Raw genomic sequence first — 22,947 nt, 5'->3', positions numbered from 1 at the left:
CAATCAGTTAGTAAAATATTTGTGCAGACGCAACTTTTTTGTCCAGCTAAAAATAAAACAAGTTTCAGCTGGATCCATTTTTTTCACCATTGAAGTCTATGGAAAACTGATCCGTTAAATTGCCAAATTTTCTAAATTGATTACTCAAATACTTAATACTGATGCTAACAATGGTTCATCCATAGTTAAGGACTGAGAAGAAAGAAAAAAGAATATTGGAGCTGGAAGAATTATGCACAGGATTGGAGCTGGAGAAAAGTAAACTTGCCAATTTCAACACTAAGAAGATTTTGGCTGATAAGAAGACAAAAAAGGAAAGGGACAAAATTATGTTTGAGCTTATGGAAACACGGAATGATCTTGCAAATTTAGCAGGTATGTAAGTACTGGTGTAAATTGTGTGTAAAATGGGAAGTTACACCAGTAGCAGCTATGTCTATTAGTGATAAGGCATTATCTGACCATGTTCGTGTCTTCGTCGTGCTCGAAAATTATGTTGCGCCTCGAAAAATATGCGCCTTCGTGTCATGTGGCTGTTCGAGAGCTGCAACACATGCAGAGATTGCCTAACAAACAAGCAAACCCTGTATGTGTTGCAGCTGACAGGCAGTCCTTGCATGTGTTGCGACTATTGAACAGCCATGAGACATGCAGCTGACGGGACTCTAGCATATATTTCGAGTGTGTTGAAGACACGAGCAAGCACAGATAGCGCCTTATCCAAGCATATTCGCCTATCACTAATATCTAAGGAACAAAATATTAAAAATGATGGATTTTTACACAGCTGAATGATACAGTTCAAAGATATATATCTATAATATCAACACCACTATGATGTTTTCATGCAAAAGACTGGTGCATGATCTTTTGCATGAAAACCTCATAGTGGCGTTAATATTATAGAAAGGTGCTAAATCCACTACTCAGAATTTAATAAATCCTGCTCCCCTAAACAGCTTGTTAGATGAGGTTGCACATACTATATAGACTAAATAGGCACTACATAAAATTACTGTAAAGAAGTAAAATAGTATGCGGTGAGCTCCCCCAAGTGGCAGGTTTAGTCAGACAATTTCATAATTTAAAACGGATTTCAACCTAAATTGTTTTTACACCATAGGATTTCACTGTTTAAAAATAGCAAACAGAGCTTTACTCACCAACCCGCACACCTGAACTGTTACCCAACCACTGCTCCCAGGCTGCAGCTGTTATGTCATTTTGACAGGGCGATTCATCAGGACACGAATAAACCAATGTATTGATATGAAGTACATATCCCATTCACCATAACAGGAGACATGAAAGGATAACAAAATCTTCCCCTTTTTGTACTGTGTACCAGTTCATTGTACTACAAACAGACTGTTATCCACTTTCCAACTTTCGGCCAACAAACTACCTTGTGTTGCAGCCAAATATTTCAAATGTTGACTCGTCAATCTATAACACTGACTGCCATTTTTCTGCACCCTGGTTCCATGTTTTCATGCATAGTTGAGTCACTTGGCCTCTGTCTCCATGTCGTAGGTATTGGTTTTGGCCATAATTTTTACATGAAGGCCACTTCTGACTAGATTTTTCCAAACATTAGGCAGGTGTAGCAGTGTCTGACTGGTGTCCCCGATGCTGGAAAATACAGGCAGATGCTTATCCATGATAAAATACTATCAGGGAGGTTCCATATTTATTCTTCAGAATCCTACTGACCCCAAACTTACAGCCAGTGTCATTAAGAACTTTCTTCAGTGTAAAGAAGAACCAGGAGTCTTTGCAGTGATGACATGGCCTCCATCGAATCTGTGTGGGATTATGTGAAGTGAAAGAAGGATTTTCTTAAGTGTACCACCGAAGATCTGTGGTTAGTTCTCCAAGATGTTGGGAACAACCTCCCTGTCAAATTCCTTCAAAAACTGTGCAAGAAGAATTCATGCTATTATGAAGGCAAAGGGCGATCACATTAATTATTGATTGAATTTAGAGTTCTCTACTGTTCATTCACTTTGCATTTTGCTAATTTGATAAAAATAAACTATTAACCTGTCTATTTTTTAAAACATTCTTACTTTGCTTCATTTTTCTACACCTGCTGAACACTTGCACAGTACTGTACCTTTCAATCTGTAATTCAAATGTGTGTGATGAGACTGAGTAAGTATTCTCGCATAAAAAAACATACAAATCAAAACTTGTGATTTTTGTATTGCACAGAGGACTATGAAGCCCTGAAAAGAGAATACGAGAAGCAGACAGGAGATAAAGAGAGCGCAACCACGATCCTTAAAATGCAACTAAAGGCAGCAATGGTTGAACTGGAGCAAACAAAAAACACTCTGAACACTGTGGAAGATTGTGATGGTCATGGTGAGAATTCTAGTTTGTTCAATTATTCTTAGAGGATATGTACATTTTTATATCATCAGCTTTGACTATTGGTTATAGAATACACTTGGTTTCCCCCCTGTAACAACAATATTTTTAAGTTTACTCTGTTAGCTAATTTCAGTCCTGCTTCTTTTAAGACCTACTTTATCTGACATGCCTGTTTGTGGAGCTGCAAGTTCAGAGCTCAGTTGCCTCTTTTCTTTTCTCCAAATATTTTAGCTTACATGCAAGTGTCCCCCTTTCCTTTAAATTACCAATTTGTCCATAGGGAAAATAAAATACCACATTTCTTTAACACTACATATTGCGTTTGTTAACTTAATGTACTAAAATTGTAATTTGCCTTCTTTGTAGCTAAACAAACTTTTTCAAAGAAAATGTAAAACACTGAATACACTCCTATTGATATTTATGCCATATTATTCTTGATGCCCTTTTTAACACAATCATTAATGTCTGCAGCATTTATGTGATTCACATTCATTCATTCACTGCAGTTCACTACCTTTCATATATTTGTTAATGTGTTAATGTAAGTGTATTCATTAATTTAAAAAAGAGTAGGACATGAGAAGTTTTAAAGGGAACCTGTCAGCTGATGCATTAATCACCCATTGGCTGTGTGATCACAGCTATATATGTTTGTCTCCACAACGCTTTGGCATTTCCAAGATAAATATGCTTTCAATAGCCAACGAGGACCGAGCCGCACGGATGGCTAGTTGTACAGGTGGGCCCCGGTGGCTTCTCTCTTTCCACTGACAGAGACTGACAAGCCTCTGTCTGCATGCGCATAAAAGCAGAACCTTATCAGTCACTGTCAGCGGCCGGGGAGAATCCTAGGGAACCCGCCTGTATGACTAGTCCATAGCTTACAGAATATATAGAATTACAGTAGTTACACAGAAAAGAAGACATAATATCATTTTAATTGTTTTCAATAAAAAAAGGTAAAATATGTTGTGTGGTGGAACTTAGTATTTTGTTGAGTTCTCCCTCTCTTAGGCCTCATTCAGACGTACGTGTTGCAGCCATTTTTTTAATGGACTAGCTGAAGAGCCCGGCGTTACCCTGGCATAGTAACTGACTGTAGTTATAACAAACTATAATGATTACATTGCACATAAATTGTTGCTGTATGTCATCTCCTCCTGTATATAGCGTATACCTGTGTGTCATCTCCTCCTGGATATAGTATATACCTGTATGTCATCTCCTCCTGTATATAGTATATACCTGTATGTCATCTCCTCCTGTATATACTATATACCTGTATGTCATCTCCCCTGTATATAGTATATACCTGTATGTCATCTCCTCCTGTATATAGTATATACCTGTATGTCATCTCCTCCTGTATATAGTATATACCTGTATGTCATCTCCTCCTGTATATACTATATACCTGTATGTCATCTCCCCTGTATATAGTATATACCTGTATGTCATCTCCTCCTGTATATAGTATATACCTGTATGTCATCTCCTCTCGTATATACTTGTAATACATACCTGTATGTCATCTCCCCCTGTATATACTGTATACCTGTGTGTCATCTCCCCTATATATAGTATATAGCTGTATGTCATCTCCCCTGTATATAGTATATACCTGTATGTCATCTCCTCCTGTATTAAGCGTATACATGTACGTCAACTTCCTCTGTATATAGTATATACGTGTATGTTATCTCTCCTGTATATAGTTTGTACCTGTATGTCATCTCCTCCTGTATATAGTATATACCTGTATGTCATCTCCCCCTGTATATAGTGTATACCTGTATGTCATCTCCCCTGTATATAGTATATACCTGTTTGTCATCTCCCTGTATATAGTATATACCTGTTTGTCATCTCCATTGTATATAGTATATACCTGTGTCATCTCCTCCTGTATATAGTGTATACCTGTATGTCATATCCTCCTGTATATTGTATATACCTGTATGTCATCTCCTCCTATATATATACTTTTATGTCATCTCCTCCTGTATATAGTATACACTTGTATGTCATCTCCTCCTGTATATAGTATATACCTGTATGTCATCTCCCCTGTATAAAGTATATACGTGTATGTGTGCGAGTGACAAGACAGTTTGGGCGGGAACTTCGGGTGCGCGGGATGCCTGTGAGGTAAAATCAGCTGAAAGGCATCTGGGCAGAGCAGAGCCTAGGACGGCAGAGCGCTTTGACAGGAGACCGTCGACTGAGTACCACTCAGACACCGCTGTTCCAGCCAACATCATTACCCTCGCTGAGACCGCTGACACAGCCGCCCCCGCTGACAGTGCTGACCATGAGAGGCAAGGTCTGTGAACGGGACTTAGGCGTGTGTCGATTAGGCAAAGCGAAGTGGATTGCCCATTGTAAACTGAGTTTGGGCAGTGCTGCAAATCTCCGTAGTGTTGGGACACTCACCGCTGAGGATAAGGATGCGGGTATCCCTCTTCATCACCTCATCTGCTGGACCCAAGACCCGCATCAGGATCCCGAGGGTTCGCCGCCATCGTCAGGACCACGGGAGGACACCGCCAACGTCAAAAGATTCTACATCATTTACCTCAGGATTGTGACAGACCCCCACTGCGACGCCATCTAGGCCGCACCAGTCACAGACAGAAGTTCAACCGTGACTGGCGCCTGAGTGATAAGTTATATTGTATTGTATTGTCGGCTTTACTTGTCCCTGTTCCTTAAGTTATCCCCATTAGCCTTTTGCTGTATTAGGGAATATTATCCCTCCATTTTCTCCCTGCACGGAGTTTGTATTGTATAATAAACCCCTTTCACCCTTGGTCTTTGCACAGTCCGTTTCTGCATCCTACGTGCCTACAGTCTCCTCTCAAGAGCATACACATTTATATATTTTATTACACCTTGATTAAACTGGGTTTGCGTTATGTGTATTTTCAGCTGTTAAAATTGCAACTAGAATGCAGAAGAAAATCACTGTCAAGAGGGAAGAAATTGATATGTTACAAGGCAGAGTACATTTCTTGGAAGAAGCCTTGGGTAACGCTACAAAGGTAACTTTATTATTGCAGAATTACATGAAACATGAGTTATAAAGTTACATTATTATTTGTTTTTTATTAGGCTCTGTTCACGTGTCCATTTATCTTTTCGCCTATGTCCTGTTTAGGACATTCGTGTCCACCAGAGATTGGTTGTTACTTTTGCTCTATTCCGACGCATATACCATAGGAACAGGGGTTGTCTTGGTTGCCCCCTTATATGTGCTGTATTATGTTGTTTTTGCATAGACTCCTAATGTCTACTGTTATTCCATTTGTCTTAGGATAAAAATGTTTTAAAAGTGGAACAAAAACAGTTAATGCAGGAGTGTGTTCGTGAAGCAACCGAGAAGCATAAGCTCTCTGGAACCGTTGAGAACCTCAAGACTGAGAATAATACTCTTAAGGTCAATGCAGCAAGAACAGAATCTGCCCTAGAAAAGGTAACTTAGATTGAGTTTGTTTCATCCCTGCATCCTCTGATAACTGTGGATGGATGTTTGAACTGTGGGACTTATCTAGATATAGTGGCCAAACAAGTTCATCTCTTCCTGTGCACCATGTCACAGGGGTTGTGTAGTCATGTATTGGTTCCAGCCACATGACAGCTAGTTTTCCATGCTTTCATATTGGTCACAATGCTGAGGTCTAGAGAGAATCCATTTAATTTGTGGAAATTGCAAGAAGTCATCCCGCCTGCAGGGACTAATATTTCTTCACATCGATTTCAACACCTAGTAGAATTTAGTCACTGCGAGTTGTTATAGTTCTGAAGTTCAGAGAAGGCCCAATGCACTTCTGGATAGGGTATTCTAATGATGTAACATCTGTCTGAGGCCACAAGCTCAAAATACTGCCTCGGACAGACTTGGCCCAGCCACTCCTTATGGCAGACTCCAGAAAAATCCCAATTTCCTCTAACCCCTGTACAGGAATATGGTTTTACAATAGGACCCATTAGAATGCTACCATGAAAGGGCTGTCATTAGTAATGAGCGAACGTGCTCGGTCAACAGCTTATCCGAGCACACTCAAGTGTTATCTGAGCACCTGAGAGTTCTCATATATTATGGTCGAGTCCCACGTCTGCATAATATGCTGTTGTTAGACAGCCTCCACACATGCGGCGATTGCCTGTTTGTTACACAATCCCCACATGTGTTCAGGCTTTCTAACAGCACGTTCGCCCATCACTAGCTGTCGTCCAGAGATAGGAAGTAGGGTCCAAGCAGGGTCATAGCTGAGATGTTATGTCAAGGACAAAATCAGGATCTTTAAGCACAGTCAGAAACAAACCGGATCCAAACAGGAGTACACAAAACAAATTAGGAGGAGAAGATGCACACCTAACCAGGAAACACTAAGCTATACCTGGCAGCTACCAGCAGTAAGCTGGAAGCCTTAGTAGGGTGTGGTGCTCCCTATTTGGTTGGAGCAGGGAACTGCTTAGTTCAGCTAGAAGCACACACACCCATACTGCCAGATTGGACGGTACTACAGGTCCCAGTCATTCTAACCTTAGTGGCTGGACAGGACCTGCCGCTCCAGAGCTTCTGGTTCTGACTTTTCTATCACCAGCACCACACACAGAGTGAATACAGCGATACTTGGTGACAGAAGCAGAATTCGCAGGAGAAGGATCTTTGGGAGATGTGAGAAATGAAATGACATGTTCTCTTTGTATTTGTGGCCATTAATCATTTATGAGTGGGTCAGGAAAGGACAAGGGAAATTCAGGTTCAATATTTCTTTTGCCACTTAGTATATTAGCTTTTGGAAGCTGTCATGAAAAGAGTTTGCTTTTAATTAGAGATGATAAAACCCAATATTATTCAGAATATTAATCTCAGCTTTGAATTATGTTATTCTGTTCTGCTTTAGGAAAAGATCTATCTAGCCATGATGGACACTATTGGCTCCAGACAGCCCCTAAAAAACTTCTGGGGTTTTCCAGATTTCTATAATTTTTATAAGAAAAAACAGCACATGTAAAAATTATAGAATTTGTGATCAAACCTCTTAATGTAGCCTCTAATGCACAGGTAAGCCTAGACTTAGCTCAGTTTGCAAAAAAAAGACATTTTAAAGGGGTTGTCCGCTATTCAGACAACCCCTTCTAAAGCTGTATGTTTCCCCCTGATGAAATAGCAACACTTATACTCACTTCTGATGTCGGTATTGTTCTATTCATGGTGGCATCACCTCTCCTGGAGCTGGTGTGACATTGTTATGTCACGTGATCCCTGCTGCAAATCAATGCTGGCTTCACTCTCCTCTCTTACGGATGTAATTGTCATCTAGAAGAAGTGAGAATTGTTGATCTCTTACTTCCTCTAGAAATCTAATTTGTCCGAAGGAGGAGAAAGTAAAGTGTCCACTGATCGGCCACAGTGATTGCTTGACATAGCAATCCCCAGGAGAGCCAATGCCTACACCTCTGGAACGGTGCCGTCACTGAAGGTGGGTATAAGTGCTATTTTATTTTTACAGGGGGGAACATAGGGATTCAGAAGTCTGAGTAGTGGACATCCCCTTTAAAATTAGATAACAAATACAGTACACTATATCAATAACTGGAACCAAATAATCACATGTACGTTATATAAATCAATAATGATAAGTCCAGTTGGTAGCATGTAAAGGAGATACTCTTTACCGTTGTAATGTAATGAGTTGATCTACAGCATCCAAGAGCGGCCACAGTGTGATGTTCTGCTCTGTACACTGTTTAGACCTGGTAACAGCTGATTAATGAGGGTGCCAGGTGTCAAATCCTCACCGATGACCTATCACAAGCATTAATTGTCGATTACATAGTACTGGAAAACACTTTTAATGACAAGTTTATAGTGTGGTATGCAAAAATGATGGAAATATTACATTATCCTTACATTCTTTGATGAATGTATCATATCAGGCTAATATGTTATAAATTAATTTACAAAGATCTGAAAGGTCGAAAGGAAATGTTTTCAGATGTTTATATTATATTAATACATATGTACGTACATACAGCCTTGCAGCGCTGGGGCCCTGTGTTCAAATCCCACCAAGGACAACATCTGCAAGGAGTTTGTATGTTCTGCTTATGTTTGTATGACTTTCCTCTGGGTTCTCTGCTTTCTTCCCACACGCCAAAAAGAAAATCGTAGGGAATGTGGATTGGGAGTGCCAATGTGGACAGTGATGATCATGTCTGTAAAGTATTATGGCATTAATGATGCAATATAAGTAAGCAAATTAAAATAAACACACAAGTGAAAGCTCATGTAGACTGATGTCTCTGCATCTGTGCATTGCAGACTTTGCTACAGTTATCAGAATGCCAAGCAGTAATTCAGCTCCTGGAGCAAGAAACAATGCGCTTGAGGTTACAGCATACACTGGACTTACAGGTAATTAATAATATAATGTCAAAATTAGAGATGAGCGACTTTGCTTTTTTTCGGGTCGAATCGGGTTTCATGAAACCCGACTTTCACAAAAGTCGGGTCGAACGAAATCGGCCGATTATAGGGAAAAGTCGGAGGCCGACTGAAACACGAAACCCTATGCAAGTCAATGGGGAAGCAAAGTCGACAGGGAGTGGAGGACAGTAAGCACACCTACAGTGCCCATTTCAATGCCAAAAACATCAATTCTTATTACTGAAGCTTGTCAACCTTAATTTACTTCCTAATAATAGTTACGCACTGAAAACTGGGGGTTATTTGGCTAAAGTTGTGGGGGGGTTGGGCTGGCTCCAGGTTTTCGTGTGCCTTGGGCCAAATAGTGTCAGTGTGCCCCTTTAACACATACCACAACTCATGATGCTCCGATACGCCACAGAAATATAGGTATAGTACAATGACTCATACTTTACTGCTTACATGACATGACTGATCTATTTTAAATTGTACAATAGCTCAAAAACAGGACAGTATATTACTCCATACAGTGTTATGGCCACCACATTGTGCGCCATACAGAATAATGAGCCCCATATATTTCTCCATACCAAATAATTAGTCACATATAATGTTCCATACAATATCTGATGAGCTCCACATAATGCTCCATATATAATGGGCCCCCTTTGTAATGCTCCAGTGTATAATGTGCCCCTTAGATGCTGCTCCAGTGTCTGATCTGCCCATTTACATTGCTCCAGTACATGATGGGCCTCATTGATTCATGGATGATGCTCCAGTGTCTGATGGGCTCCAATAATGCTCCATATATAATGGGCCCCATTTGTAATGCTCCAGTGTATAAGGTGCCCCTTAGATGCTGCTCCAGTGTGTGATCTGTCCCATTTACATTGCTCCAGTACATCATGGGCCTCATGGATGATGATCCAGTGTATGATGGGCTCTAATAATGCTCCATATATAATGGGCCCCATTTGTAATGCTCCAGTGTATAATGTGCATCTTAGATGCTGCTCCAGTGTCTGATCTGCCCCATTTACATTGCTCCTGTACATGATGGGCCTCATGGATTCATGGATGATGCTCCAGTGTCTGATGGGCTCCAATAATGCTCCATATATAATGGGCCACATTTGTAATGCTCCAGTGTATAATGTGCCCCTTAGATGCTGCTCCAGTGTCTGATCTTCCCCATTTACATTGCTCCAGTACATGATGGGCCTCATGGATGATGCTCCAGTGTATGATGGGCTCTAATAATGCTCCTTATATAATGGGCCACATTTGTAATGCTCCAGTGTATAATGTGCCCCTTAGATGCTGCTCCAGTGTCTGATCTTCCCCATTTACATTGCTCCAGTACATGATGGGCCTCATGGATGATGCTCCAGTGTATGATGGGCTCTAATAATGCTCCTTATATAATGGGCCACATTTGTAATGCTCCAGTGTATAATGTGCCCCTTAGATGTTGCTCCATTGTCTGATCTGCCCCATTTACGTTGCTCCAGTACATGATGGGCCTCATGGATGATGCTCCAGTGTATGATGGGCTCTAATAATGCTCCATATTTAATGGGCCCCATTTGTTATTCTCCAGTGTATAATGTGCCCCTTAGATGCTGCTCCAGTGTCTGATCTGCCCCATTTACATTGCTCCAGTACATGATGGGCCTCATGGTTGAATCTCCAGTGTATGATGGGCTCTAATAATGCTCCATATATAATGGGCCACATTTGTTATACTCCAGTGTATAATGTGCCCCTTAGATGCTGCTTCAGTGTGTGATCTGCCCAATTTACATTGCTCCAGTACATGATGGGCCCTATTTTTAATTAACCCAGGCATGGTATGTGAAAAGAGTTCCATGGAGTAATCTTAGGTGTGTGCTTCCACATCCTTCACTTTTGGTGTGGGTGAAGGACACAAGGAAAGGGGTTGCTCCTGACTAGAAGCCTGCAGTTACGACTCAGTGCTTGCATTTTTTACAACTTCTGAATAGGAGGCAATAGAGCTGGAGGCTGTTTCAGCAATGTAAGCCACAAACAGTTCCTGATACTCCGGCTTTAAATGTAGTCTACCTACTCCCAGAAAAGGGAGCCTTACAGGCCTTCCAGAGCTACACCATGATGCAGGCTCAACACCTCCTGCCTTAGCTGCTATTGTGTTTTTGGCACTACCAGCAGATGCACCACCACCACCATCAGTACCAGGTGGCCCTCCATGCCCACATCCACATCCTCTTCCACCATACTTCCTCATGTTTTTGAAAATGGACCCAAAATACCAGCAGATATATGGTACTGTATCATAAGCGTACAGCTCTATACAGTCTATGGATAACAGTAAATCTCCATATTTATTTCATGAGGCATACACAGACGCTCACTGGCTCAGTATGGATTGCCTAATAAAATAACAAGTGGAAAAAGGTACAGTATCACCAGATAAAAGGTATATATAGTATAGTGTAAACATTCTGATTCTCCATATACATTTCAGGAGGCAGACACAAACGCTCTCAGGCCCAGTATGGATTACACAAGAATATGAAAAGTTGTAAATGGGTTATGTAACACAAGCGTACAGCTGTATACAGTGTTGGGGTAATCTTAAAGTTCCAAATATATTGCCGGAGTAACAGACAGACGTTTACAGGCTCATTATGGATTACACCAGAATCTAAATAGCTAAAAAGGTTACTGTATCAGAAGCGTTCTGTTGTATACAGTGTTGGCCAAATTGAAAATATCAGTATATATTTCCGTAGTCACCCTCCGACGCTCACTCAGTTTGGTTTTGACCATAATAAAAAATGTTCCTGGATAACAAGATAGCAAGTATATATTTTTTAGGGGACAATTGAAATCTCTGTATAAATAGTCCCGTAGTCACTCTCAGACGCTTACTCAGTATGGATTGGACCGTAATGCTAAATGTCGAACAAAGGTACTGTATAACAAGATACAAGCTGTATTGAGTATAGTGTAAAAATTTGTTTCTCCGGTTCACCATATATATATAAGGCATAACCCACACACGCTCACTCACTATGGATATAGGGGAGGTGGACTGACAGACAAACCACTCTGTAGTGAGAAGCAGAGGTATAGCGCAGTGTAGGTGTGAAACCGCTAAGATAAAGAGAAAGGGTGCAGTGTTTTAGCTTGCCCATTGGAGGGCAGTGGAGAGTGTAGGAGTGGGACAGAATAACTGCCATTGGTCAGAGAAACTGTTAGGTGATGGTGGGCGGAGTTACCAGAACTGGAAGTATAAAAGGCTGAGGGAAGGTTCTGGAAGAGTCAGTCAGCGAAGGGAGCACAGTAAAGAGGAAGTTCTGCTGAGAAAATAGAGACAGTGGAAAGGCTCCATAGAGGACTGACAGTTGAGGCGGTCACGGGGGGGTGGGCCAGAAGACGGTAGCCGCAGACGAAGATGGCCTGGGGCTATCATACGGACGGTGTGCTCAGACTGGTGCAGCGCTGTGGTGGTTGGACTTAGGCCAGCCACAGTGGAAGAGCCACAGAGGATGCCACGATTATAGTTACAAAGGAAGTGAAGGTACCGGGGCCTGTGTACAGAGAAATGTGAAACGGCTGTGGTGAATTGCTGTTGTTGACAGAAGGATGGGCACTAAAAATGGACCTGTTCAATACAAACTCTGTCTCAGTCTCGTGTTTGTCAGCGGCAAGAAGAGGGTCCCCCCACCACAGTTGGTTATCCTACAGATGATACCTTAAGGGTATGTGCACACGTTGCGGAATGCTCTGCGGATTTGGCTGCACGGATTTTGTAAAATCCGCAGATAAATCTGCAGGTCAAAAGACCTGCGGTTTTACCTGCGGATTGGCCTGCGGTTTTGCACTGCGGTTTTTCATCTTCACAATGGAGGAGATGGCAAACCGCAGTGGAGTTCGCAGAAAGAACTGGCATGTCAATTCTTTCTGTGGTTTTGAAACTGCAGCAAATCCGCACGGAAAATTCCGCAGCATCTGCACAGAGTTTTTTCTTTCCATAGGTTTGAATGCTACTGTGCACTGCAGCAAAAACTGCTGCGGATCCGCAGCGGCCAAATCCGCTGCGCATCCGCATCAGAATCCGCAGCGTGTGCACATACCCTAATACAAATTTTTGAAACAAGGTACTGTATCAGCACACCCCAGGTGTGTCCAGTCTAGGGTTAAATTTCCGTCTATACTTCTGGAGTCAGACACAGACACTCACAGGCTCACTATGTATTACACCAGAATTAAAAAAGTAGAAAAAGGGAAAGGTATTCATAGCATACACCAGTATACAGTGTTGTGGTACTTTTAAATCTTTGCATACATTTCAATCTCAGTAAGCCAGTCAAAAATCTCAGCTGCTGGAAACTACATGGATACAGGTATAGACGCAAAGTTGAGTGTTAGCAGAAATTTTGGAATTACTCATCGCGGGGAAACCTCCCAGTATATGTTGCAGAGGCGATGCAGACCCTCAATTACTGTGTCTGTGGAGAAAGCGAAAAAGGTTCTTTGCGAAGAAAGGATTGCTTTATCGCAGTAGCGTGGATCACATCACCGTTACTCATCTCCATCAAATTGTGATCACAGGGAGAGATGTACCCATGGTCCTCACTGCCTATCATGATGTGTCTGGTCATTTTGGAGTGCAAAAGACAGAAGCCACAGGCCGTAGGCGATTCTATTGGATTGGCATGAGAGGAGACATTGAAAAATGGTGACAGAAATGTCACACGTCTGTGACTATCACAACTATGAAAGGTGATCATAAACCACCACTGCATCCGCTTGTAAGTTGACGTCCATTTCAAATGGTAGCCATTGATCATCTGAAGGTAGAGGCCAGCAGTACAGGCCATAGCTACATCTAACCATCATTGATCAATACACCAAATTTCGAGTGGCTGTCCCTGTGAAGGATTTAACTGCCCAGACTACACAGCGGTGGAGCAGGGAGAGGTAAGTATTGCAACTTGCAAGTGCTGTGGCCATGACCAAGCAGGGGGGCACAATCGTGGTCGACGGTACTGGCACAGGGCCCCTCATAGTACGCTGGTGTGTCTGACGGCGAGTGGGCCCTCCCACCATCTGAGACACTATTTCACTATGAGGGGCCATGTGCCCTTGCCGGCGGCCATCTGTGGGCCCATCCACCTGTTCAGAGCAACAGCACTTGCCGGGGTGTGCCAGGTCTTGACCCCAGCTGTTGGGGGAGGGGTGGGCAGCCCAGTTAGGGAGGCTAAAAAATTGGCATATGTAGATGTGTTGGCTGGACATTCAGCTGCTGCAAAGGGCGTAATTGGGCAAGTCCGAGGAAGAGGAGGAAGAGGAAGACGAAGAAGAGGAAGAGGAGGTGTGCTTAATGGTGGCGGTGGTCTTACAGTGGGGGTAGCGATGAAGCGTTGTTGGCTACCTTCAATCGGAGCAGGTGCACGTGTGCTACCTGAGGTTTTGTAGTGCGTCCACGCTTGCAAGTGCATGTTGATTAAACGTCTAAGCATGCAACTGGTATTCAAATTTCTGAGTTGTTTACCTCGGCTAAAGGTCCGTCCGCACTTCTTACAGGTAACCTTTGTCTCATCAGTAGGATTTTGGACAAAGAATTGACACTGCACTCTTCCTACTATGGTAAACATTTTCTGGCCTTGCACGCCATGCTAAGTTGACCGTCTGGTCAAGCTGTCCTGCAACTCTTTTAGTTTTTGTTCCACGTTTTATGACAGCTACGGGCCTGCTAGATAACCGCTGCTGCCATGTCAATGCCTGCTGCGGATCCTTCTCCTTATCTGAACTATTGCCAGCGCCACCCTCCTCCCCCAATGGATGCCAATCCAGGTCCAGAAATGGGTCAACCATCACCTCCTCTTCAAAGTCCTCTGCACCTTCCTCTTTACCTTCCTCTGAGTCACCGTGTAAGGTGGTATGGTATGTGGGAAGGGGCACCTGGGTTTCATCAGGATCAGATTCTGGCTCAATAGACTGCGAGGGCAATGTAGTGCTGTGGGTCAATGTACCAGCAGAATCATCTAGCAGTGGCTGTGTATCAGTGCAGTCCATGTAAGATTCATCTTGGACTGGGGAATGCAGGATTTGACTGGATAACCCAGGCATGGTATGTGAAAAGAGCTCCATAGAGTAATCTGCAGTGTGGGCTGCCACATCCTTAACTATTGGTGGGGGTGAAGGACACAAGGAAAGGGGTTTTATATGACCAGAACCCTGCACTGACAACTCCGTGCTTTGCAGGTTTCGACCATTCAGAAGAGGAGGCAATAGAGCTGGTGGCTGTTTCGGCAATGTACGCCAAAACCTGTTCCTGATGCTCCGACTTTAAAAGCGGTTTTCCTACTCCAAGAAAAGGCAACCTTACAGACCTTCTTGGGCCAGAGGATGACACAGGCTCAACACCTCCTGCCTTAGCTGCTATTGTGCTTTTGCCAGAACCAGCCGATGCACCACCACCATCAGTACCAGCCGCGCCCCCCTGCCCACGTCCGCGGATTCTTCCACCATACTTCCTTATGTTTGGGAAAATGTAGCAAAATACCAGCAGAGAGATGGCACTGTATGAGGAGCGTCCAGCTGTGTAAGGTGTATTAAACAAATTAAATCAACCTACATATTATGTTAGTCACAGACGCTCTCACAGTATGTATTGGACCGTAATCCAACAAGCAGATATACGGAACTGTTTGAAAAACGGACACGTGTAGGTCTGGAAAAACGGACAAACTCCTCGTTTTTTTTTTCCAGAGTCACACACAGGTAGCTTCTATTTGTCCGTGATAGAAGGCGGTACACGGTAGTGTGTGAGGAGCGTACACCGCTTTATGGTGTGTGTATGTAAAATTGTCAAGCTCCGTGTATTTGTATACGGACTGACACACGCTGTCTCTGTCTAGTTTTGACTGTAATCAAACAGCAGATATACGAAACTGTGTGAAAAACGGACACAACTCTAAGGTGTAGGTCTGGAAAAACGGACAAACTCCTCGGCTTTTTTTTCCAGAGTCACACCCAGATAGCTTTCATTTGTCCGTGATACCAGCCGGAATACACAGTAGTGTGTGAGGAGCGTACACCGCTAGACGATGTGTGAAAAAATGAACTCTCAGTAACTCACCAGGACAAAATAATAAAATTTGGAGTACTTTGAAAAAAGCAGTTTGAACAGTAGTGTGCACACAGCAATGCAGCTAGCAGGTAGCCTTAAAAGGCAGCCTAATCACCACCAGCGCTGCTGCACACAACAAAAATCCTCCCCTTTCACCTCCCATTAACTGTACAGTGAAAAGCGCTATCAGCAGAAGCAGTTTTTTTTCTTCTTCCCTGGCTAACGCTCTCCCTGTTCAGAATCAGCAGCAGCACCTCTTCCTATTCTAAGATCGGCAGAAGTAAGATGGCGGTCGGCGGTCACAGCCTTTTATACCCACTGTTACACCACACAAAGCCAGCCAATCACTTCAATGCCCTTCCCTAAGATGGTGCTGGCAGCTGCCTATGTCATCGTGTTGCCCACAGTGTGCGTCCTCCATCATTGGCTGAAAAAAGGAACTGGAAGCATTATTTGAAACGAGACTTTGGTGCTTGGGTCGCTGACATCATGGCCGACCTCACGCTATGGTCGGGTTTCGTTTCATGAAACCCGACTTTGGCGAAGGTCGGCGATTTTTGAAATTGACTGACCTGTTTCGCTCAACTCTAGTCAAAATGAGTCATATACTTTAATGAAAAAGAATATGCAATGTGTTATCCAATCTGTCATAAGCTTGCTGCACTGTGTGCTTTACAATAGTCTGTGCACTAAATATGAGTCTTTAGCACGACTTCTTCTGTTGCATGGCATTTGAGAGCAATAGAAATACATTAAAATAGATTTAACAAAACTGGTGCAAAGGTAAATTGTCCTTAGCAACTAATCTTATATTTAAATCCAAACACGGTTACAGTGGATATACAAAATCTACACACCCCTTTGTTTAAAATGCCAGGTTTTGGGCATGTTAAAAAAATCATGCCAAGATGAATCATTTCAAAACTTTTTCCAACTTTAGAAATTCAACTGAAAAATACACTGAAATCTTTTTTGGTTGAAAATTAAAAATAAAAACCAAAATAATATGGTTGCATACATATTCACACCCTTAAACTAATACTTTGTTGAAATACCCTTTGAATTTATGACATCTTTCAGTCTTTTTGGATAGGAGTCTATCAGCATTGTACATCTACAATTGTCAGTATGTGTCCTATCATTCCTGTAGTAGCTCTACAAATCTGTCAGATTGCAAGGGTATCTCCTGTCTATACCCCTCTTCCACAAATTGGATTTGGATTCAAGTCTAGCTGGACCATTCCAAAACTTTGATCTTCTAGCGAAGCCATTATTTTATTGATTTGGAGTTATGCTTAGGGTTGTTGTTGTACTAAAAGGTGAAATTCCTCTTTGTCTTAAGCTTCCAGCTGCAAAAAAAACAGGTGCCTTTACCATGATTTTCTGAGGGTGTGGTGTTCTTTTGGTCATGTGCAGTACTGGAATTGCACCAAACATACCTTTTGTAATTATGGTCAAATTTTGTCTCATCCGAACATAGTATGGGTTCTTACATGCTTTTGCCAGACTTTACGTAGATTTTTGCAAACATAGCCAGTTTTTTTTTTTTTTATGTAAGAAAAGGCTTCTACCTTGCCACCCTATGCCATGCAAAAGACATATGAAGAATGTGGGAGATTTCACATGCAGTACACAACCAGTACTTGCTTGCCAGAAATTCCTGTAGCTCCTTTAATGTTGCTATAGGCCTTTTGGCAGCCTTCTGGACTAATTTTCTTCAATTTTTTAGGTATGTCCAGTTGTAGATAAGGTCACTTTTGTGCCAAATGTAAGCCACTGACTGATAAGTTTCAACAATTGGATGCCTTTGCTGTGTTGTAAGCTGTTTATAGACCATGGCTTTTGCTGTAAAATGCAATTAAGAAAATATCAGGAAAATCCTTCTAAAACAGTTTAACTTTATAATACAGGAAATTCAGAATCACTGTAAATGATGGCTGCCATGTACTAACTATTAATTTAATATGCATTTAAGTGTGATTGGCCAATTTTTAACATACCCCAATTATAAGAGGGTGATCAATGGATTTGTACACATTTTGGGTGACATTAAAGGTGGGAAAAGTTCCGAAGTGATTAATGTTGGTATGATTTTTCTTACATGACAAACGTTTTAACAGGTTTGTGTAGACTTCTTATATACATTGTAGTTCATGTCAGCACTGCAGATCCACTAAATTAATATTAATAATATAAGGAAGACGAGCATCAAAAAGTACCATATATTGGCAGCTCAGCAGTAAAGAGAATTGTCAAATAATTACTCCGGTGCAGGAAAATGTAATTGTTGCACTCACCAAATAAAAAATGTCTTCTTGCCTCCAGGAAGCTTTATGGTCGACATGATATGGTTGACATGATATTTTCGACTTGATATGGTCGTAGGGTGTGTGCCGTTTTTGGAAATCCCTGTCTTGTTTATGTCTAAATAAAGATGAAATCTTTTATTTTTTTCTCATGGAGTACTGATTATTTTTAATGTGTGTTAGAAAAATCTGCTCTACTTTTCATTTGAATTAGTTTTGATAAATCTTTCACATTGGACTGAATATTATTGCTTCTTTCCTAAACCTAATGGGAAGTGACGGTTTTATTTTAGGAGCTCAGAGGATCCGTATCTACTGATTTACCTACTAGACCACTGCAACTAAGAACTGCAATATCTCTGTTTCATTCTAAAGATCTTCCTCAACCGCAAAGCAAGAACCAGATGCATTTCTTTGATGCTGCAGCAATAAGTGAGGTAATCATTGTGTGGTGAAATTATGGCATGTATGTTAATATCACCAAATGGACCCTAGATGGCGCACTTGTTGAAGTTCCATGAGTAGACTAGTACTGTTATTCCTAATCTGAGCATTTATGGTATTATCCACAGAATATACCATAAATGAGTGATAGATGCAGACTTCGTTGGAGCACGTGTCCTCTGACCCACATCTAAGGAAATTACAGAAATGGTTAAGCACTAGATCCTTGCTCTACACATACATACTGTTCCCCTACGGATAAGTTGAAAATACCTTTTTAATAGCTTCAATCACTCCACAGTTGCTGAAGTCACTTCTTCAGCTTGTGCCTCAAGTAATTCTTTTTTATGTCATGCTAGTGTAATTTATTTGTCCAATAATAGCAAATCTGGTAATTCAATATTGTTTTTTCTTCATGAGTAGAGATGGGCAAACCCGAACAGTAAAGTTCAGAGTCCGTACCGAACATCTACTGTTCGGGCACAGACACAACGAACAGGGACCTCACTAGGAAGTCTGTGTTACTGTTCGAGTTCGGACCCCCCGAACAATGGGTGTTTGTTGTGCTGTCATGTGCACTCAAAAGACAGAGTGAGCCTGGAGCTATGATTGGAGGTATAAAGTTTATCTCCAGTCTCTGGTGTTAGCTGATGGGATTACTGCTCCCATCAGCTGCCACCTGCTGCCGCTAATAACAGCAAGAGCAGGAGCGGCTGATAGGAGTATGCATCAGCCGTCACTTGCGCTGCAATTAAATTAAAAAAAAAAAGTGTGGGTTCCCATGTACAGTACTTTTGATAAGCAGCTAGGCAAAACTCACAGCTGAGGGCTGCAACCCTCAGCTGTCAGCTTCAGCAAGGCAGGTTACCAAGAATAGAAGGTTCCCCACTCCAATTTTTTAAATTATTTAAATAAATAATTAAAAATGGCGTGGGTTCCCCCCATTTTTGACAACCAGCCAAGCTAAAGCAGACAGCTGGGGGCTGGTATTCTCACGCTGGCAAGGGGCCATGGATATTGAGCCCCCAGCCTAAAAATAGCAGCCCACAGCCTAGATGCGCCAATTCTGGTGCTTTGCCTGGCTCTTACCAAATGCCCTGTAGCGGTGACAAGTAGATTTCATATTTGTGGGTTTGATGTCACCATTGTATTGTCCAGTGACATCAAGCCTTCGGATTAGTAATGGAGAGACGTCTATAAGACACCTATCCATTACTAATCCTATAGTTGCATGGTAAATAAAGACACAACAAGAATAAAGTCCTTTATTTGAAATAAAACAAAACAAGCTTTTACTTTCTCATTTAAAAATAACAAACACAGCTATACTCATCTAACATCCATTCCACTGAATCCCTCGTCTCCTGCAACAAAACAAAATTAAAAAACAATATCCCTCACCTGTCCGTTGTTCTATCCCATGATGTAATCCATGTCTGGGGGATAAATAGATTTCAACCTGGACGGTGTCAAGATGTGATCATTCTGGCTGAGAACCACAGGTGAATGAGCTGCTGGGAGCGGAGTGTCTGTGCCCAGCGGTGACATCATAGAGGTTACCGCCAATCAGTGAGGCTGCATTCCCATCTGTCAAATGAACTGCAGTGACCTCGGTGAGATCACCGCTAGCACAGTGGGAAAAAGTTTCTTAATGAATTCCGAACCTTCTATTTCAGCAAGACTGGCATAACACCACACCAGTGTTGATGAATAGACCCCTCTGTATTTTCTGTTCATTTTGCTCCCAAAAAGAATACAATGGAGGAACTGCGCTTTTTTTTCCATTCTTTCTCCTTCCCTTTCATGACATTTGGAAAATGATGCAGAAGATAAAATTAAGATCAGCTCTCCAGTTTTAGGAAATAAAACAATAAGCTTGGAGAATCCTTTCTTACTCAATAATGTTGCATTCCTGTTATTATTCCTAGAATTTTATGCCTAAACTGACACCTTATCATTCCTTGCATCAAAGGGGTGTGTCTCTACATAGTTGAATACTTTCAGCTCAGTGTCAGCGTATGTAGAGACACACCCCCAGTGGGTAACACCAAGCGGTCAATTTAGTCATCATTTTAAGTTGGACTAGAAAGGAAAGACATAACATAGAGATCCAAAAAAGATGTTCCAAAAATGTTATTTCATGGAGAATACAACGGTTTACATCACAACGTCAGAAATGCTGACAAATCCTTTTCTAATATAATTGTTTAATCAGTCGTTATACAATGTGGGGGAACAAAAATATAAAACATGTACGAGTGCAGACGCATCTAATATAAAGTTTTCAGATTTTGAAATGTTTTTCTTTTAAATCAATTTATTAGTTACTTTACTACACTGCACAAAAAAGTAAAGGGAACACTTAAACAACAGAATATACCTCCAAGTAAATCAAACTTCTGTGAAATCAAACTGTCCACTTAGGAAGCAGCACTGATTGACAGTCAATTTCACATGCTGTTGTGCAAATGGAATAGACAATGTCATGATCTGAAGTGGATCTGACAGTTTTAAAAGCACAGGGTGAACGTTTTTTCCTTTGGCAAGGTGACATGATTGCCCCCGGTGGCCTTTGGAATTATCACATGTGGTGTCATTCATTCTGAGTTGCCCCGGTGGTGGTTAGTGGTATCGCACGATAGTTTGGGTTTAATATGTACGTAATTATGAATCAGGTGTGGGGCTCTATAAATGAGTCTCAGGGTGTGCAATCACTGCTGGTGATATTCATTCATTGATTGATTCTGAGTTGGTGAGAGCCTGGTGGAAGGATGGAGCTGAGGAGGAGTCCTGTGCAGCTTAGCCAGGGGGGACATGTGTCAGTGATGGTGTCTGCAGGAATTGCTGGCATGGTGTGGAGGAGTCGCAGTGATGGTGTCGGCGGGAAGTGTCTGCATGGACTGGTGGAGTGGCGACTATGGAGAGTAGCACTCACCATGTGGGACTTGGCTGCTGAGCTGGACTCAAGCATGCTTGACTTCGTGGCAGAAGCTGAACTCATCTTTGGGACTCTGTTGCAGGGCAGCAGCGGCTGGTGGTGGACTCTGCCCCAGGGCTGCACTATGGTGAAGGATCCTGTTGTGGTGAAGGATCTGGGTGGAGGAGAGGACGCACGCAGGTGGAGGGCTCTGTTGCAGGAGCGTGAGCACAGAGCATAAAGCTAAGTGGTGTCCCCCTGTGTTGTCTCTTTCCCTCATGTGTGTCTCTGGTGCAGTGGTGGGATTAGTCTCCGCACCGCCCAATTCCCTAGTGAGGGTTTAGGGTCAGGGCAAGCAAGGGTTTAAGGTTTGCGTGCGGCGACAGGTGCGGAGCCTGTATAGGGAATGTGAGGAGTGCAGGGACACTGGCTCAGTGGAGTGCAGGAGGTCTCTATGTCCCCATTCCCTATCGCAGGGCCCACCATTGGTAATGTTTCCCAGGTTCCCCCTTATTATTTAAATTCGCCACTGGAGGCGCTGTATCCTGGGTCACGTGTGATTTGGGTTCGCCTTGCGGTAACATCTGCGTCCAGACACGCGTGACCGTGACAGACAACAGATGAAAATTATTGGCAAGTATCAAGACACCCCCTCAATAAAGGAGTGGTTCTGCAGACCACATCTCAGTACCAATGCTTTCTGGCTGATGTTTTGGTCACTTTTGAATGTTGGTTGTGCTTTCACACTCGAGGTAGCATCAGACGGACTCTACAACCCCACAAGTGGCTCAGGTAGTGCAGCTCATCTCGGATGGCGCATCAATGCTGCTGGGTTGTTGCCCTCCTACTGCCCCCTCCACGTCTCCTGGTGTACTGGCCTGTCTCCTGGTAGCGCCTCCAGCCTCTGGACACTACGCTGACAAACACAGCAAACCTTCTTGCCACAGCTCGCATTGATGTGACATCCTGGATGAGCTGCACTACCTGAGCCATTTGCGTGGGTTGTAAAGTCCATCTCATGCTACCACAAGCGTGAAAGCACAACCAACATTCAAAAGTGACCAAAACATCAGCCAGAAAGCATTGCTACTGAGATGTGATCTGTGGTCCCCACCTGCAGAACCACTCCTTTATTGAGGGTGTCTTGATAATTGCCAATAATTTCCATCTGTTGTCTATTCCATTTGCACAACAGCATGTGAAATTGATTGCCAATCAGTGTTGCTTCCTAAGTGGACAGTTTGATTTCACAGAAGTTTGATTTACTTGGAGTTATAGTCTGTTGTTTAAGTGTTCCCTTTATTTTTTTGAGCAGTGTATAATTTCCTTATTTCCGTTTTTC

The 22,947-nt window shown here is 42.4% G+C and overlaps 1 protein-coding gene across 4 annotated transcripts in view; it reads left to right on the top strand.

Annotated features, from left to right (window-relative positions):
- Positions 1-22,947, top strand: part of CCDC158 (coiled-coil domain containing 158) — a 222,997-nt gene that overhangs the window by 106,061 nt on the left and 93,989 nt on the right. For all 4 annotated transcript variants that reach the window (XM_073541919.1, XM_073541905.1, XM_073541912.1 and 1 more), the window contains 6 exons: positions 186-375; positions 2,215-2,367; positions 5,308-5,420; positions 5,693-5,851; positions 8,711-8,803; positions 18,538-18,681. In XM_073541919.1, the coding sequence (XP_073398020.1) occupies positions 186-375; positions 2,215-2,367; positions 5,308-5,420; positions 5,693-5,851; positions 8,711-8,803; positions 18,538-18,681 (852 nt within the window). The remainder of the gene's footprint in view (positions 1-185; positions 376-2,214; positions 2,368-5,307; positions 5,421-5,692; positions 5,852-8,710; positions 8,804-18,537; positions 18,682-22,947) is intronic.

Source organism: Dendrobates tinctorius, unplaced genomic scaffold, assembly GCF_039654945.1.
Source record: "Dendrobates tinctorius isolate UK_male_01 unplaced genomic scaffold, ASM3965494v1 ptg000011l, whole genome shotgun sequence".
Lineage (NCBI taxonomy): Eukaryota > Metazoa > Chordata > Amphibia > Anura > Dendrobatidae > Dendrobates > Dendrobates tinctorius.
The sequence above is the reverse complement of the archived record's forward strand: the minus strand, read 5'-3'. Positions and strand labels throughout refer to the sequence as shown.